This window comes from Pseudorasbora parva, chromosome 1 (assembly GCF_024679245.1).
Source record: "Pseudorasbora parva isolate DD20220531a chromosome 1, ASM2467924v1, whole genome shotgun sequence".
Lineage (NCBI taxonomy): Eukaryota > Metazoa > Chordata > Actinopteri > Cypriniformes > Gobionidae > Pseudorasbora > Pseudorasbora parva.
In genome coordinates this window covers 48,417,594-48,436,751 of record NC_090172.1, presented here as the reverse complement: position 1 = coordinate 48,436,751, position 19,158 = coordinate 48,417,594, and the positions used below count along the sequence as shown (strand labels likewise).

The window sequence follows — 19,158 nt, the reverse complement described above, 5'->3', positions numbered from 1 at the left end:
CGAACGTCTGGAAAACATTTGCTGCAAGTTTGCATTTTCTGTACATTTGTCACAAATTAACTGCAGTTTTACCACACAAAAAACTGTGCCTGCCTATGGCTTATGAATTGCCTGCAACAAATACACCTTTTTGATGTTCCTGTTGGTTTTGATCCATAGTGCAATGCCCAGTAGGGACATATTTCTCCCTGGAGTATGCTGAGTGTGAGAGCTGCTGGAGAGGGTCATATCAGGATGAGGAGGGGCAGATGGAGTGTAAGTCATGTCCTGATGGCTTCTCCACTCCTTACCTCCATTCACGCAGTCTGGCAGAGTGCAAAGGTAATTAGTCAGCTGTGTATATGTTTGTTCATTAATCTACTCATCCAATTCCATTTCAGCAGAAGACTGCTTATAGATGGGATGTCTAAGTGTCTCTGTCTTTGTATGTGTGCATACCTGCGTGTGTGTGCGTGTTTCCAGCGCAGTGCCAGCCTGGCAGCTCGTCCCTAACCGGGTTGGAGACATGCGAGTCCTGTCCTCTAGGGGAATACCAGCCAGATTTCGGCTCTCAGATCTGTCTGTCCTGCCCTTCTACCACGACCACTGTCAATAGAGGGGCTCTGGATGTTAATGAGTGCGGTGGTAAGATGTAACAACTTTATAAATACCTACTATAATAATTACAAGACTAAATAAAAGACTTATTTTTAAGGCATTAGTTCCAATTGGTTTCTGAATACATTTGGTTTCTCTTTTTCTCTCTGTCTTCCCCAGTACCATGTTCTGCGGGCCATTTCTCTCGTACGGGTCTGGTTCCATGTTACCCATGCCCCAGAGATTATTATCAGCCTGAGGAGGGCCGTTCCTATTGCCTCTCGTGCCCCTTTTATGGTACCACCACGATAAATGGAGCCAAAGCCATCCAACAGTGCTCAAGTATGTATCTTTCCTTAGCTCTTTTCCTTATTTCCCTTATTTTTTATTACGTACTCTAACGTTTATGGTCAGTAATTCGGTCTCTAAATCTGCATTTATTTGATTAAGCCCTGCCCCCAGAACATGATTTCAACTGAGATGGTCCCCTCCCTCTTCTTATTATAGGTAGACTTGGGTGGTTAGAGGAAGTATTTTAACATAAAAAAAGACACGCTTCATCTTAAATGTGTTATAAGGTGTTGCTTGTGCAAGACAATGGTGTGCAGAGGGTTTCTTAATTTATTCACCAGTGGAATATATGAATAATTTTCAGGCTTTGGGTAGGTGTGTGAACGATTTGCAATGAGAATCCAATGCACATAATGGAATCTGATTCTCTGTACATGCAGGGAAAAAGTGCATCAGTGTGGAAAAGATGAGGATGATGAATGCCTTTGGAAAATGTTTTCCAGTTTTGACAGCAGAAATTCTCCTCTTTCACATCTTTTTTTTTAAATGTGTGTGTTGTGCTTATTCTGTCTGTTTCATTTTCTCATTTCTGTCTCCTTGTACTTTTTCCCTCTTTTCTCTTGGTCTGACTCAGGCTTTGGCTCTAGTTTCCTGCCTAAAGAGGAAAGTGCAACTACAGAGCCAGAAGTGATTGTGAGAAAGGATTATCAAGCTAGTAGCCAGGTGAGTTGTCTTCTCATTTTCACCGGTTGGTACCTGAATCTGGGAATCTTTGAAATTGGTGTGTTTGGATCACATAAACTTAAAATGTATTTGGACACTTGAGTCACAACAATGAATGTATGAATCCCATTGTCCTAAATACCAAATAAGTGTTTTATTTTAAAGAAAGACTAACACAGACAAAATTTCAAACAAAGCATTGGCTCTTTTTTGAGTGAAGTTGAGAAGAACTGACATCATACAGCCATTAAATAGTTAATATTGTAGTTAATATGGTTAGAACTGAAGAAAATTCTTGCATCATTTGTTTGAAGATGCCAGTTGATTAGCTTTTTTAGAACTTTTTTGTTGGTGTTACAGCACCCTCTGGGGGCTGAAGTAACACAGCTGAAATTTAGCTCTACTCTCCCGCAGATGTTCCATGAATGTCTCCTGAATCCGTGTCAAAACCAAGGCACTTGTGAGGAAGTCGGGGTCGGATATGTATGTACCTGTCTTCCAGGATTCACAGGTTTGGCATGTTTTATAACCATAACTCAAAAGTACAACCAGCTGTTAAATGCAGTCGGCTTCAAACTACTTTTAACTTTTATAGTTTCCTTATGTACTGTTGTTCTATGTACAGCAATGTGTGTATTTAAGACAACTAGTTGTTTTGTGTAAATAATTTAGCTTGTCTGGTATTACACTATATAATGTTGTAGGATTTACCTCAGCCTCTCAATCACTGCCAATCTTTTTTCCCATTTTCTTCATTCATTGCCTTACAGGAGCCAAGTGTGAGAGCGACATTGATGAATGTGATTCTGCTCCTTGTCAAAATGGTGGCTTGTGCAGAGATGGCATGGGAGATTTTCAATGTCAGTGTCAGCCTGGGTTTGTAGGTATGAGAAAGTCCACTCACATAATCTGACAGCTCAGCTTCACATTGGGGAATCCCAATAGAACTGCAAAAACCAAGTTCTACGATTTAAATGTTTGAGGCAATTAAAAACCCAAACCCCAAATTCCTCTCTGTTGAAGGTCCTGGAAGTTTCCTTTAGTCTGACTATTGTGATGGATTTAGCTGTCTCTGAATCTCTTGAGTCTGGCAGTGAAACTACACAAGCGCTCATTCTTAGAACCTTACAACACTTTTCCATTCAGCCCATTGTCTCCCCTTTTTAAAACGTGGCCGTGATTAAGCATGTGGCTGCCCTAGATATGGTGAATTTGAATTCAAGCATTTTTCAAGCGTTCTTTTCCGAACTAACTTTCCTAACTATCTCTTGGGTGTTTGTCCAAGGTGGCAAAAGAAACATATCTTTGCAAAAAAAATTGGAAAATAAAGTAAAATGATCAATCAAAACAAATATTATGAAATATGAGCTCAAACTGTGTATAAGAAAAGTAACACTTATTCAACTTTAGCCAAGTTTCCATCCACCTTTTTGCATTGTTCTGTTATCGACAAAGTGAGGGGAAAAGTTTGCAAGATTTGCTTTCGCATGCCTGTTAGCATCCAATTCGTGATAGTGATAAAATAGTGTGCGTAGTTATGTCATCCTTAAAAAAACTGTCACATAAGTTTTGGTGTATTGCAAAAGAAATCGTCCCTTGAGCTGCATAATTTTGACAAAATTATCTACCTTTTGCATCCTACATGTTCTCAAAAAATGGAGGGAATACCATTTTTTTATGAAGTATTGCATCCTTCATATCTCCCAAAAGTCTTTAGTTTAGTTTGATCATATTTATAAAAGAAAGATATGCTGTACCGAGTGTTTCCGGAAAAAAACGAGTGGCTGGAAGTGTATCGCGTGAGCATAGCTAAAAAGTCAGGAGCGTGCGCAGCTATTGCGTTGAGAGTGTCTGAAAGCTTTGACATCGTTAGAAAACGTGGAGAGAAAAAAAACTTCAGATTCAGCCATACATATATGATCCAGAATCAGATCCAGAGGCAGGAGCAGCAGCAACAACGACTACAGCAGGACGTTTCTGTGGTAATGTTATGTACTGTAACTGTATATATTTGCTTAGTGGCTTGTGTAAATTATTAATTTCTTCTTTTATTATGTCGTGGTAATTTTTTTTTTTTTTTTTTTTTTTTATAAAGGTGTACATGTGGAAAGAGTACATCGCTCTATTGATTAATTAACTATACGTGATCATGTTGTTTACTTGATGTGCACTTACGCGCCGAATGCCAACACACAGACAGATATTTGAAGCAGTTTTACACACCGCCTGCAGTTACAATGCACAACCGTGGACCTTTGTCGTTGGGGCCGCTCCAGCATTAGACGATCAGCAAATCTGGAGTTGAACTGGGCCTTGTTTATGAAACAATAACTATAGAACAAACTAAACAGGGTTGTCTAAACACACATATTTGGTGACTGTTGATTTTGTGAAGTCCTGTGATCTGTGCAGCACAGTGCAGCCAATGAATTCCCTAAAGCCGAGCAAAGCATGTTTTTGGGCATGCTGCTTTCGCTCTCTCGCTCTGGTCAGAGTATGCACGTGTGTCCTTCCGGGAGAAGTGCCCATACAAGGAAATTCCGCCCTTGTTGACATCATGCAGACCCAAAAAAACTTGCCGAAACTTGTGAGAAACCAGAAGGGATATTTTTCGCACAGAAATACTCCATCAAACATCCAACTTATTATTTTAAACTTTATTAAAGACTTGGATTCCCATGCTATGCAGCGTCAAAAGCTCAGTATGCATGAAATGGAGCTTGAGTGATTGAATGGAACTCAAGCATAGTTCAGGAAGACCATTAATCACTAAACGATATCAGCTGACGCTCGGCTGATTTGTTACTCGACCTACTCTAATCAACTATAGTTATTCAAGCTCATTCAAACTCATGTTCCTCAGTCTGTCGCACAGAAATTTACACCCAACTCCACCCCTTCACCTCCTAGTATCTTCATTGAGTATTGGATTCTGTTTAAAACTCTGTTGTTGCCATTGTATCTTTTTCTGTAATATATTGCTAAGAAACTTTTGGTTATTATGAAGACTGGGGGATTATGTTTCAAGGATGTATCTTGAGCTGTCTAGTATGGCAGCTTGAGCATCTTTGAGCCTAAGCATTTCGCCTAATCAAAGATTGTCAATAAATTTTATTTTCAAAGTGGTCCTGACTGAAATAGCATTATATACCCTCTTTAAAGAAAAGGAGATTGTGTCTGCACCTTTTTATTTATAATTTGCATTTCCATCAGCTATATCTGTAAATGTTTTGATGCGCTAAAAATCCTTGGATGGAAACTTTGCTAGTGACAACAGCTGATAAAGACATCTCTTTTGCCTCCCTTGAGCTCAAAGTGGCACTAAAGAGTGCCATGAATGTGAGGATGTTATGGCACAATACAGATGAAAGTGAGAGGAGGACCTGCCACAATAAATGGATAGTTCACCCAAAAAATGAAAATATGATGTTTATCTGCTTACCTCCAGGGCATCCAAGATATTAAGTGACTTAATTTCTGTAATAGAACACAAATGAATATTTTTTAACTCCAACCATTACAGTCTGTCAGTTGTATAATAGCAAAATTTAGTTGTATAATTCAAATTAAACCCTGGGGCTCTTGAAGACACAAAACGGTCGGTTTGTGCAAGAAACCGAACAGTATTTATATCATTTATATGCATTTTTTTTTTTGTCTGATAGATTTTGCTACCATTCACATGCATAATACGACTGACAGACTGCAATGGTAGGAGTTAAAAATCTTCCTTTGTGTTCTGCTGAAGAAACAAAGTCATCTATATCTTGGATGTCCTGGGGGGTGAGCAGATAAACATAACATTTTTATTTTTGGGTGAACAATCTCTTTAAACACAAGATCTTGAAGGAACTGTGATGTGACTTAATTTTACATAATACTTGTGACAGTCAACAAGCAACCAATATATTATTATTTCTATTATAATTCACGCTCCCATGCTTTCTGTATGTTTTGTCTCTGGAAGGCTTGCTGTGTGAAGCTGAGGTAAACGAATGCAGCTCTTCTCCATGTCAGAATGAAGGAGTCTGTGTGGATAAAGTGAATCACTTCACATGTAGCTGTCCAGATGGATTCACAGGTCAGCACGTCACCTCTGGCATGTATAATACGTTGGATTGAATGCTCTTAAATTCTAGTCCAGTAATCAGTGGGTTATATATTTGTCATTTACATATAGGTCCACGTTGTGAGTTGGAAATAAATGAGTGTGCGTCCAGCCCGTGCCAAAACGGCGGTGTTTGTAAAGACTTGGAGGGTGGGTATTTCTGCACATGTCCTTATGGCTTCATTGGCGACAATTGTGAGGTTGATGTTGATGAGTGCTACAGCGCCCCCTGCCTGAATGGAGGTACATGTGTGGATGCTGTCAATGATTTCAGGTTAGTGAGGAAGCCTTTGTGGAAACTGTTCCGGCATATGCATTAGGAGGATGTTTATAATCCAAACAACAACAGACAAATGATAGATAACAGACTTTGTCTCACATTTGCAATCAGGTGTGAGTGTGTGAATGGATACAGAGGCAGAATGTGCCAGGTAGACGTAGACGACTGTGAACCGAATTTGTGTTTGAATGGCGCAACCTGCATGGATGGAGTGGCCACTTTCACCTGCCGATGCCCTCCTGGGTTCAACGGAACCAGGTGTGAGACAGGTATTGAGGGAAAGAGATGAAAAAATCATGAAAATCATCATCCTCATCATAGAGATACGTTTTATCTCTTATTAGAGACAGAATAGTGTCACTTTAATTGAGATGCGTTCCCAGAAAAGTTTGGAAAATTCCCAGCAGCACTTAAAATGATCCAATAGACTATTAATTTTCACACCCTCTTATAAAGAATACATTTTTCATTGATGTTTTCAGATAAAGTTTGATGTACTGTGATGAACTTTAACTTTCAGAACCCAAACTTCCTCCCCAGCCCAAAAAGGCCATTTATCAGAATTAAGCTACAGAAAAATGTGCTTTGAACTTTTGAATTTTTCTGACATCCCACAAATGAACACATTAACATTAAAGATTTATCTATAATTATTATTATTATTTAATTATTAGGGCTGTCAAAATTAGACATGGAACTATTTATTTATTTTATTTGGGGGGAAAATCAGTTTAACACGTTAGCGTTAGTGCTGGGCAATCGATTAATCACATCCCAAAAAAAGTTTGTGTTTACATAATATATGTGTGTGTACTGTGTATAATTATTATGTATATATTCACACGTTGTAACATATATGTTTAAGAAATATGTATATGTATGTATATACTGATTATTTATTTATATAATTGATCTTATCTATAAATATAAAAATGTTCTTAAATGTATACATGCATGTATTTGTATTTATATATACACAATTATTATACACAGTACATGCACATATGTTATGTAAACACAAACGTTTATTTTGGATGCTATTAATCGATTGCCCAGTACTAGTAAAAATACTTAACGTAATTAACGCAGAACTTATGTTGCTTTATGTTGTTTCTATATTAATTTGGAATTTAAATTTGGAATTATTACAATATAAATATATATATATATTACATATTTTAATGTAAGGTGTGATTATTCCTAGGTAAATAAAACCTAATTAACATTATAATTTAACCTCAGACACAAAAAAAATATACTGAATAAAAAACAATGTATAATGCTGTATGACCACTTGATAATCACGTATTATCTGTTGTTGTTTTTTTCCAAACAGAAATGCCCTACTCCTTTGATCTGGAGTTTGAAGTTTCTGGTATCCATGGTTATGTGATGATGGACGGTCAGATGCCATCTCTTACACAGATCACGTGTACATTCTGGATGAGGTCATCAGACACTGTTAATTATGGAACTCCCATTTCCTACGCTGTTGAGGGAAGTGACAATGCCTTCCTCCTCATTGACTATAATGGGTGAGAGTAGTTTTCATTTACATACCTCAGTTAAATACGCCTATATGCTATGACCTGTTTAACATGTTTAGTATGTACGTTTATCTTACCATCACCTCAAACTAATAAAAAAGCCAAACAATAATTTTTCTTGCATTCTCCTTTGTCCCTTGTTTTCTTACTATCTTACTTTCAGGTGGGTCTTGTATGTTAATGGAAAGGAGCGAATCACTGACTGCCCAGCAGTAAATGATGGCCTCTGGCACCACATTGGTGTATCATGGCGCAGCAAGGATGGCGATTGGAGAGTCTATATTGATGGAAGCCCTTCAGATGGAGGGAAAGGACTATCAGTTGGCACAACCATACCAGGTTGACCTTTAAACCTGATAAACAATTCAAACACACTGTTTATTAAGACGCCTTTATTGTTTTATGGTGCTTCAAAGAGTGTGTGTGCGTCCAGAAGATGAAATGTTTGCTCTATATATCAAACAGGAGGGGGTGCTCTGGTACTTGGACAGGATCAGGACCAAAGGGGGGATGGCTTCAACCCAGTAGAGTCCTTTGTGGGCACTGTTAGCCAACTTAATATATGGAACTACGTTTTAACACCACAACAGGTAACACTTTATACACATACCTTACTCTTATTCTACATGTTAACCATGTACAGAGTTCACCAAGACTGAAAAAAAGTATTTTTCTGAACTGCTCTTAGATCAGCAATATCTAAGCATATTTCCTTTATTCTCAGATCAGGTCTCTGGCCAGCAGCTGTCCACATGATCTGCAGAAAGGGAACGTGTTTGCCTGGCCTGACTTCTTAGGAGGGGTCACAGGCCGAGTAAAGACCAGCAGCAAGAGCCTTTTCTGCGCTGGTAAGAATGGTCAATCAACCATGATTGACCATTGGGGAGCAAAACCGTTTCTTTTCAGGTCTTAGTGTGAATTTTACATATGTGACCCTGGACCACAAAACCAGTCATAAGGATAAATGTTTTGAAATTGAGATTCATACATCATCTATGGTTTGTTAGGATAGGACAATATTTGGCCGGGATACAACAATTTGAAAATCTGAAACATGTGGTGCAAACAAATGAAATATTGAGAAAATCACCTTTAAAGTTAATAATAATAATAATAATAATAATAATAATAAACATTCAAATTTAAAGTTGTCCAAATGAAGTCCTTAGCAACACATATTACTACTTCTTTTAATTTTTTGATATATTTACTAGCCTAGAAATCTAGATACACCCTAGCGGCAGCAAATCTAATTTGCCGCGAGTGTCGTCTAGCAACTCTCAATACCCTTCTGAGCTGTAAACCACAAACTCTGGTCGGGCCAATCACATCGTGAATAAAGTCGGTGGGCGGGGCTTAACATAATGACGGCCGAGTTGTGCGTGCTTCTTGTAAACACAGAAACTGGCGAACAGCGGTCTTTCGAATCAGCTTTGACCACGACTCTGGAGGACTTGGAGTTAAGCTTTTCTCTGAGAAAATAACAGAACGGCACTGAAGTCATTCTTGAAAGGGGAAGATATGTTCTGAGTTTTGCCGACCGTATACGGTGAAAGTTTAATCTGTCAACGAGCTCTGCTTTACCTTCGTTGCTCTGGTTGGTTGTAGCGATATCCAATTGCGTGCACGGCGTGCAGAGGGAGTTTGAAAGACAACCGTTTATCCACCCATCGGATTGAGCCCTGTCAATGGTGAGTTTCCAGACCAAACATCTTGATGTGGGTCTGGCTTGTCAGGCTATATATTTACGGTAAGAAATTACAGAATATCTTAATGGAACATGGTCTTTACTGGGGTTAGTTCACCCCAAAATAAAAATTCTCTCATTAATGGCCTTACCTTAATGTTGTTCCACACACGTAAGACCTACATTCATCTTCAGAACACAAATGAAGATATTTTTTTGAAATCCGATGGTTCTGACAGGCCTTCATTGACACCAATGTCATTTCCTCTCTCAAGACCCATAAAAGGCACTAAAGACATCGTTACAAAGCCCATATCACTACAGTGATCCTACAATAATTTTATGAAGCAACAATAATAGTTTTTGTGCGCAATTTCTTTTTTTAATAACGACTTGTATAGTGATGGGCTTATTTAAAAAAGTTAAATGCCAAAAATACATAAAATGATTGTAGAGCCACTGTAGTGAGATGGACTTTGTAACAACGTCTTCAGTGCTTTTATGGGTCTTGAGAGAGGAAATGACATTGGTGTCAATGAAGGCCTGTCTGAGCCATCGGATTTCAACAAATCTGAAAATGAACGGAGGTCTTACGGGTGTGGAACGACATTAGGGTAAGTAATTAATGAGAGAATTTTAATTTTGGGCTGAACTAACCCTTTAATATCCTAATGATTTTTGGCACAAAAGAAAAAAAACATACAATGTATTGTTGGCTATTGCCACAAATATACTGGTATATGTGAATATATATATATATATATATATATATATCACTGGTTTTGTGGTCCAGGGTCACATATTACTACACAATAACATAAGTACTCCCATTTGGTCTGATTTTATCAAATGTATCCTGATGTGTAACTACCAAGCATTAACCTAACCATGTGCTTTTTGTGTAAACAAAAAAATGTGTCCGCTGTTTTGGTCTTTGTTAGACTGCCCCCTGGTGGAATCTTCTGTTCCTCAGCTGCGCTCATCCAGTAAAGCTGTGAGTCCAGGCTCTAAGGTGCAGTTCTCTTGCAGTCCCGGGTTTTATCTGGTGGGGGAGCCAGTGCAGCAGTGCTTAAACAGAGGACAGTGGAGCCATGCAGAGCCAATATGTGAACGTGAGTGATGTGAATGCACAGATAAACAACATAACACACAAAAGCATACACTGACTGTTTAAACAGTAACACATGTTCGAAACTACCATCACAGCCATGTTTATAACAATATACTTACATTGTACTGAGATACAATCATACAACTTATATTTAACATTTTCAAAGGCAAAAAAGCACGTGCCATAACAGAAATAGACACGTTTGTGCACACACTGTACTCACTGCATATACACAATGTAGTATTATCGTTACTCATTATAACCCAGTACCAGGATCATCAGTAATCTGTACCAGGGCGTTTCTCTGTATATGTAGGTGTGGAATGTGGTCCTCCCCCTGATCTGGAACATGGCCAGTATCATGGAGAGGATTTCTATGCTGGGAGCTCAGTGCTTTACCAGTGTAAACCCGGGTTCTACCTCCTTGGAGAGAGTAAAATGGTGTGCACCAATAATGGCAAATGGATTAGCAACCCACCTGCCTGTCTGGGTAAGAGATACAGAGCAAATATTTGAAAGACACAGATAGACAGTGAATAGACAGTGGGTCTATATCAAAGTTATAAAGCGCTACCATGCACAGGTGCACATGGAACCTCAAATATAATTTTACATTCAGTCTTTTATTTATCATTTACCTTTTGTATGCCTTTGTTCTTATGTTGGTGTGTGCTCATATTACAGATGTGGATGAATGTTCTCTGGGCTCTGAATGTGATGAACATGCTAGTTGCCAGAACACTGATGGCTCTCATATATGCACCTGCATACATCCTTACAGTGGAGATGGAAGAAACTGCACAGGTAACACAATCTCATTATAAGTTGGAAAATGTATATGGACAAATAAGTTTCCGCATGTAGCAGTCTCTTAATGAGTGCACTGCTAGTCCACACAGTTGCATGATTATTATTGCATTTGTCTGCCCCTCCTTTACAAATCAGACAATCTATTGTCCACCACAAGTTTCTAAAATCACTTTTCAAATGTATTTTTCTAAACAAATACGTTCATTAACTGAAGAAAATTATTTTTGTTTTCTTAATTTCACAAGAGCCTGTAAAATGTAAAGATCCAGGTGCTCCGGAGTTTGGGTACCGTGAGGGCAGTAATTTCCTCATGGGCAGTGAAGTGGTCTTTTCCTGTGAGGAAGGCTACGAGTTGATTGGCTCATCCCATCTTTCATGCACAGAGGAAGGAATTTGGAAGGAAGATTTCCCATACTGCAAAGGTAGGCCTAGCTTTCAGATCTATATTTTGGTGCTACTGTTTGCCTACATACACTACCGTTCAAAAGTTTGAGGTCAATATGAGATTTTTTTTTTTTTTAAATTAAGATTTTAATATTTGTATTTAAGCAAAGTAGCATTTAAATTGCTTAGACCAAAAATGTAAGCAGCACAACTCTTTTCAACATTGATAATTAAAAAAATATATTTCTTGAGCCCCAAATCAGCATATCATGATTTTGGAGAATTATGTGACTGAAGCCTGGAGTAAGGACTGTTAAAAATGAATCTTTGCCATCCTAGGAATTGATTAGAAAAGCATTTTAAATTGTAGTAATATTTCACAACATTACTGTTTTATTGTTGTTGTTTTTATCAAATAAATGCAGCCCTGGTGAACATAATCTTTCATAAACAATTAATACAATCATTAAAACCTCAAAACAATTAGTTTACATAATTCTTGTTTTATACTTCATTAGAATAAGAAGAGACACATTAATGACAATATTCAGTGAATGTACTAATGTATTAGTAGTTTGGTAATAGTAACTAATTAGAACTTGCAATGGGATCCAAATGGTTGGAGTCTCCAATTTATATGTATACCACATACAATGCAGATACATTGTTTCTTAATTTTACTGCTGGGTTTGGGAAACTGACCTGATAGAGACATTCTGTGTGTCTATCTATTGTTCAGTTTTGTTCGGTCTATGTTACTGGAACAGTTCAATATTTTTGCATTGCCAGAAGATTGAATGTTATCCTAAATCTCAGCGAGCTGCTTTTATGAGGCTTAGATGCCTGGAAACCTCACATTACTGTGTTTCAATTAAAGTTACATGCATTTTACTTTGGTGGATTCCCGATACTCTCCAGATGCATTGATTTTTATTTTTTTTACTTTACATTACGGAATTTAATGCATTGATAAAGACAGAAGTTTCTGTCTGAAGTCTGAAGTGCACTGAAAACACTGAGCATAATTTGCTTCTAATGATCAACCCCCACAGCCCTTTCCTGTGCTCATCCCACTCTCCCAGAATATGGAATCCTTAAAGGGGCAAACTTCACATACGGAAGCAAGGTGACTTTCAGGTATCACTGTCAGTGTTAGATGTAAAGACGGTTTCTAGAGGTATTGTATAGCTACTTTTAAGAGACCTGTATGAATATGAGAATCACACTGCCACAATAAGTTTGAATATGGGAAAGGATTATATTTTTGTGAATTTTTTGCTTTGCTGCAGTTGTGAGAAGGGCTATGTCCCTCAGGAGCCAATAGAAAGCCAATGTCAATCGGATTTAAAGTGGAGCAGAGAGCCCCATGATTGTAAGCCTGTAACCTGCGGTGAGCCCCCAGTGGTGGATTATGCTGAATATACCCTCAATGGAAAAGTCTACCTCTCCACGCTAACCTACACCTGCATAGAAGGATACAGGTAAAGCCTGATACATTTTATCGATAGCATTTTTAGATGGCATGGATGGTATCTAGAATGCAGAGAATCTGTTGACTCTCCTGTTCTTTTGTGTTAAGATTGCAGGGTGCCATGGAACTGAAGTGTGAGTCATCAGGAGAGTGGGCATTTCCTCCCCCCATCTGTGCCAGAGTGGACTGTGGCAAACCTCCTCCTTTGAGGGACGCTGCGATTAAGGGGGACAACTTTACGCTGGGCAGCAGAATCATCTATATTTGCAAAGAGGGGTAACTTGCTTCATTTTATGTATATTGTTGTGCCAAGGACTTTGATCCGATTATATCTGTCTGTGCTCAGCAAGAACAGATGTTTGATGTCCTGTAAAATATATTTTTCTTTTTTTCTTTTTCATTATCATCATTGTAATAATGATTTAATAATAGTGATTTGTAAAATTGTTCTTATTATAGTTACACCCTGCTTGGCATAGAAACTCAAGAATGCCTCCCGAGTGGCAACTGGACTCATAATTCTGCCCAGTGTGTGCCTCGGTCTTGTGGGCCACCACCCCAAGTTGACCATGCCCTACCTGACACTGGACACCAGCTTTTTGGGGACACCGCTATCTATTTTTGCGATGACGGCTACACTGCTGGTAACAATACAAAACTGTTCTGCAATGCCCAAGGTGTTTGGGCACCCCCAGATGGCTTTGGCATTCCTCACTGCATTGCCAACTTCTGCCAGCGTCCCCCGGATTTACCTCATGCCATTCTGGACTCCATAAATAAATTGAAGTATGCTAGCAACACAGAGGTCAACTACAAGTGTGAGGAGGGCTTTGTTCTCAACACAACAGGAACCCTAAAGTGCATGATAGGGGGAGATTGGACACCCTCGCCTTTGGACATTGGCTGTATGCCTGTCAGATGTTCAAAGCCAGAAAGTATTGAGAAGGGTTATGTAAGTGGGAGCAATTACAGTTTTGGAGCGGTAATTGCATACAGCTGTGACAAAGGGTATTTCATTCGAGGAGAGAAGAGGAGAATTTGTAAAGCCAACGGTGAGTGGGGAGGTGTCTTGCCCACATGCCAGCCTATTTCCTGTCCCAGCCCACCTCGCTTGGCAAATGGTATAATCCAGGTAAATTCTATACTGTCTTCCTGGGATGCATGAGATATTGGCACTATATATATGTGTGTGTGTGTGTGTGTGTGTGTGTGTGTGTGTGTGTGTGTGTGTGTGTGTGTGTGTGTGTGTGTGTGTGTGTGTGTGTGTGTGTGTGTGTGAGCCTGTTTATGTGGTTTATGAGGACACAAATTTGTATAACTACATGGGTATTACACTGGTATTACACTATAAATGTGGTTCATGAGGACATATCAAATGTCCTCATAATTCAAATGGCCTTAAAAACATACTAAATGATGTTTTTTTGAGAAAGTAAAAATGCAGAATGTTTCCTGTGAAGGGTAGGTTTAGGGGTAGGGGCAGTGTAAGGGGATAGAAAATATGGTTTGTACAGTATAAAAACCATTACGCCTATGGAGAGTACCTGTAAACCACATAGACCAACGTGTGTGTGTGTGTGTGTGTGTGTAAATGTATTTAAACAAAACAGTCTAAAGTTCTAATATCCATGTAATCCTTGATTATTTCACATACATTAATAAACATGTATGTGTTTTTTCTCTACGTAGGGCCAAACAAAAAAGAACGGATATGTATACAGCAGTAGGGTGACCTATGCTTGCAATGATGGTTATCGCCTAACTGGGAAGCCTGAACGTATATGCATGGCTAATAAACAGTGGTCGAACAACAACCCTCCTGATTGTGTCCTTCTCACCTGCCCTACCCCACCTGATATCAACAATGGCCGTTATCACGGCTCCACCTTTGAAGTCGGCAGCAAGGTGGAATTTGTCTGCAATGAGGGATATGAACTCATTGGAGATTCTGTATGGACTTGTTTAAAGTTTGGAAATTGGGATAAGAGCATAACCCCACGTTGTTCCCCAGTACAGTGCCCTGAACCACCTTTAGAGGAGAATCACCTTGTATTGCATGGATTAGATTCTGACTCGGGCACTGTGGAGCTTTCTTGTGAGGAAGGGTATGTTCTCCATGGAGCACGAACCCTTCGTTGTACCCCATCCCAAGAATGGAATGACTCTTTCCCTGTCTGCAAACAGGTGTTTTGTGGACCTCCCCCTGAGGTTGCCTTTGGTGACCCATCTGACACACTGTCCTACTTTGCTAGTGTGGTGACCTACTCTTGCATGGATGGCTTTACACTCCGGAAGGAAGCTTCTGTTCGTTGCCAGGCAGATGGGAATTGGAGTAAACCTTATCCTGAGTGCATTCCTGTTGAATGCCCACAGCCTGAGGACATACCAAATGGAATTGTGGATGTTCAAGGACTAATGTATCTTAGTACTGCTGTCTATAGCTGTAAGGCAGGGTATGACTTAGTGGGTAACAGCACTGTGCTTTGTGGTCAAAGTGGACTGTGGATAGGCGGTGTACCTGTATGTCACCCTGTTAAGTGCGCTGCACCCAAGGAGATTCCCAATGGTTCTGTTAGATACTCCAAGCTTCAGTTTAGCCAATCAGTGATATATTCCTGCCAAAGGGGGTACCGCTTACAAGGCCCTGAAACCCTCACCTGTCTGGAGAATGGACAGTGGCATCAGGAGGCTCCTACTTGTGTGCAGATTTACTGTTCTCCTCCAAAACCTATTGACAATGGCTTTGTAGAAGGACGGGACAGCAAGTTTGGGGTTACTATCTTCTATAGCTGCTTCCCAGGTTTCCTGCTAGTGGGTAATAATCATCTCACTTGTGAAGAACATGGTTGGTCAAGCTCTGAGCCAAAATGTACTCCTGCTGATTGCGGCCTGCCTCCTCACATTGATTTTGGTGACTACTCGAAGGTCAAAGAAGAGGACGAAACACTTACAAGTCAACATTTACTAGTAGACAACAGCTTTTTACATGGCTCCCTGGTTCAATATCGTTGTCATGCGGGGTATGAAATTAATGGTGGTGTCGTGTTGATGTGCCAAGAAGATGGCACGTGGAATGGAACCGCACCTGTGTGTGCTCCAGCACAATGTGAGACTCCACCCAGCCCTGAATATGGATCAGTTATGGTAACAAATAGCCCACTTGGCAGTCTTGCAGAGTACAGTTGCGAGGAGGGTTACGAGCTCAGTGGACAGACAATCCGACAGTGTATCTCTGGGCAGCAGTGGAGTGATAATGCTCCTCGCTGTTTGCCCATCTCATGTGGTAATCCTGGAGGCATTGCAAATGGTGAGGTGATTGGAAATTCCTTTCACGTCAAGACGCTTATTCATTACGAATGCCATAAAGGGTTTGTCCTCGAGGGTGTTAAAACTAGAACTTGCCAGGTTGATGGGAAATGGGACAACAAAGCTCCAACCTGTAGAGCAGTCTCCTGTGGGCGGCCTGCTGTATCAAAGGATGTTTTAGTAAGAGGAAATGACTATACATTTGGAAAGAGGTTGTTATTCAGCTGCAATCTTGGTTTCATCCTACAGGGAGCGCCAACCAGTGTTTGTTTGGCCAATGGCAGTTGGAGTGAGGATCCTCCAAAGTGCCTCCCAGCCAACTGTGGTCAACCACCAGTAATTGAAAATGGCAAAGTAACAGGCACGGATTATGGCTACAACGGTATGGTTAGGTATTCATGTGACATTGGCTACATCTTGACAGGAAATCCTACGCTGATTTGCAGAGCTGATGGACTATGGGATGACCCTCCTCCGCGGTGCGATATAGTCACATGTGACCCACCTGAGGACATTAGCCATGGTTACCTGAATGGATCAAGCTTTAATTTCGATGATGTTGTGGAGTATATTTGCTTTCCAGGCTATGAGGTTCTTGGCAGTCCGGTTTTACGATGTGCTGCCGAGGGTGTCTGGCTGGGGCAAGTTCCAGAATGCCGACCATGTGTCTGCAGTCCCCCAGTTTTAAAGTATGGCACTGTTCTCGGCCGAGACCACACCTGTGGTACAAGCATCTGGTTCCGATGTGACGATGGCTATAAAATGCTTGGCCCAGCAGAGGCCATATGTGACAAGGGCGGAGTGTGGAGTCCAGGAGTACCCATCTGCACCCGAGGGAGATGTTCCAGCCCTCCCCCAGCTGTGCCTAATGCTGTTGTACAAGGCAGTGCTGCATACCCTATTGATACGGTCACCTACCGCTGTAGGCCAGGATATCATTTGAAAGGTGTTCCTAATCTTTCCTGTGGAAGGTTGGGTAGATGGGGAGAGCCCAACCTGAACTGTGAACCCATTTCTTGTGGAGTGCCTCCTCTCGTCCCAAATGCAGAGACTCCGGGAGTAGTGTTAACCTATGGCAGCAAAGCTCAGTACAGGTAATTTGACATAACATAAACATCCTATAAAAGCTAAATTGTTCAAATGAAAATGCTGAGGTGCATTCAACTGAATGTTTACATTTGACAGGTGTAAAGAAGGCTTTGAGTTAGCAACAAAGACAGACTCAATTACCTGTGAAAGTGATGGCACCTGGTCCAAACACAGCATCAGATGTCGACTTTCACCCTGCAGGCTGCCTGCTAACCTCACCAATGTAGTTGTCACAGGCAAGCAGCTAACACCTGTAGGGGGCACAGTCATAATCTCCTGTAGACCAGGGTACTATCTTGAGGGACCCGGATTATCTGAGTGTACAGTAAGTGATATGCTAAAATCATCATTCTGTATAGACACTCCTTGGTTCATTTGGTGATTCATTTGGTCATTTTCTAATTAAGTCTCAATGTTATTTTCCTTTTATTTCATCCAGGTCTCTGGCAAATGGTCTCCGTCTTTCTCTTCCAAGTCTTGTGTGCCTGTTATATGTGAGAAGCCTCTCCCCATTCTTAATGGTTTGGTTGAGGGCAAAAGCTACAATTATGGAGATATTATTAGCTACACTTGTCTACCGGGATTTGAACTGCAGGTACATATATTTATTCATCCATCCATTTCTAATTACTGCTTGACCTGTTTAGGGCCACAGGGCTGCAGGAGCCTATCCCAGTGTCTCAGGCCGTATACAGAGAAACACCCTGGAAAAAAAATCCAGTTAACATGGATTATTCCTTATATTATCTAATGCCATATTTCTCCCACATTATTTCCCCAATAAATGTTTCTAATAGTGGTGAATAAGAGTTGGTAAGCCAGAATCTGTCTATATTTTAATCTTTTTCACATCATCCAGGGTGATTCTCTTCAGATGTGTGAAGGTGATCAAACCTGGAGTGGAACTCAGCCAGTGTGTGCTGGTAAGACTTTTTCAAACTAAAAAATAATAATTTTTCATCAGATTTGTTGTATTTTCTGGTTATCATTAGTAATTAACAAGATTGGGTTAGTTTTTCTTTAAACATAAATTTAATTAAATTAGGCACAAAAAGATTGAAAAGTTTATGCTTAGGAAAAAAGTTATATTGATGTTGTTGTTATCATTATTACACATTCATTCTACTTGATCTCTAAACTCATCTTTTTTCTAGCTGCATCATGTGGTCCTCCACCGGTGGTTCCCCATGCAGTTACTTCGCCCAGTGGTCAGACATACCAGAGTATTGTGAGTTACATGTGCCATTCAGGGATGAGCTTGGTTGGTTCACAGAACCTCACTTGCCAAGCCGACGGAACATGGAGCTTACCTACACCAACGTGTGAAGGTAAGAATAAATAAACAGTCACTCTTTAGCTTTAAGATACAGTACAAGTTCAACGTCATGAAGTGTTTCTCTATCTAACCTTTCTCCATTCTTTCTCTTTCTTTTTCACAACTTTACAACTCAGTTTCAGGAGGCTGTGAGAAGATACCAGATTTTTTAAATGGAAAAGTACACGAGCACAACCTGTCTAGCGGGCGTGCTCTTGAGTTTCACTGTGACAAAGGCTACACACTGCAAGGAGAGTCTCTTGTCTTGTGTATGGGAAACGGCTCCTGGAGTTCATCCTTTCCTGCCTGCATACGTAAGTCAAGCACAATGGTTTTAAATAACTTTAAAAAGCTTTCAGGAAGCTAAAAAAAAAAGCATTTTTATTTACACACCACTCACAACCCCATTTAACCAGGTGTTAAAAGTGTCGTGAGAAGTTAACCAAAAATCATTGTCATC

At 40.0% G+C, this 19,158-nt stretch overlaps 1 protein-coding gene across 2 annotated transcripts in view; it reads left to right on the top strand.

Moving 5' to 3' along the window:
- The window catches only part of svep1 (sushi, von Willebrand factor type A, EGF and pentraxin domain containing 1), a 105,071-nt gene that overhangs the window by 69,990 nt on the left and 15,923 nt on the right, over positions 1-19,158 (top strand). For both annotated transcript variants that reach the window (XM_067443961.1, XM_067443952.1), the window contains exons 17-43: positions 160-321; positions 463-624; positions 757-918; positions 1,502-1,590; positions 2,005-2,101; positions 2,361-2,474; positions 5,558-5,671; positions 5,771-5,972; positions 6,090-6,247; positions 7,315-7,513; positions 7,689-7,864; positions 7,991-8,115; positions 8,250-8,373; positions 10,154-10,324; positions 10,640-10,813; positions 11,008-11,127; positions 11,379-11,555; positions 12,570-12,654; positions 12,807-12,998; positions 13,097-13,264; positions 13,448-14,120; positions 14,678-17,388; positions 17,480-17,708; positions 17,823-17,978; positions 18,243-18,306; positions 18,538-18,711; positions 18,836-19,012. In XM_067443961.1, coding sequence (XP_067300062.1) covers positions 160-321; positions 463-624; positions 757-918; positions 1,502-1,590; positions 2,005-2,101; positions 2,361-2,474; positions 5,558-5,671; positions 5,771-5,972; positions 6,090-6,247; positions 7,315-7,513; positions 7,689-7,864; positions 7,991-8,115; positions 8,250-8,373; positions 10,154-10,324; positions 10,640-10,813; positions 11,008-11,127; positions 11,379-11,555; positions 12,570-12,654; positions 12,807-12,998; positions 13,097-13,264; positions 13,448-14,120; positions 14,678-17,388; positions 17,480-17,708; positions 17,823-17,978; positions 18,243-18,306; positions 18,538-18,711; positions 18,836-19,012 — 7,155 coding nt within the window. The remainder of the gene's footprint in view (positions 1-159; positions 322-462; positions 625-756; positions 919-1,501; positions 1,591-2,004; positions 2,102-2,360; positions 2,475-5,557; positions 5,672-5,770; positions 5,973-6,089; positions 6,248-7,314; positions 7,514-7,688; positions 7,865-7,990; positions 8,116-8,249; positions 8,374-10,153; positions 10,325-10,639; positions 10,814-11,007; positions 11,128-11,378; positions 11,556-12,569; positions 12,655-12,806; positions 12,999-13,096; positions 13,265-13,447; positions 14,121-14,677; positions 17,389-17,479; positions 17,709-17,822; positions 17,979-18,242; positions 18,307-18,537; positions 18,712-18,835; positions 19,013-19,158) is intronic.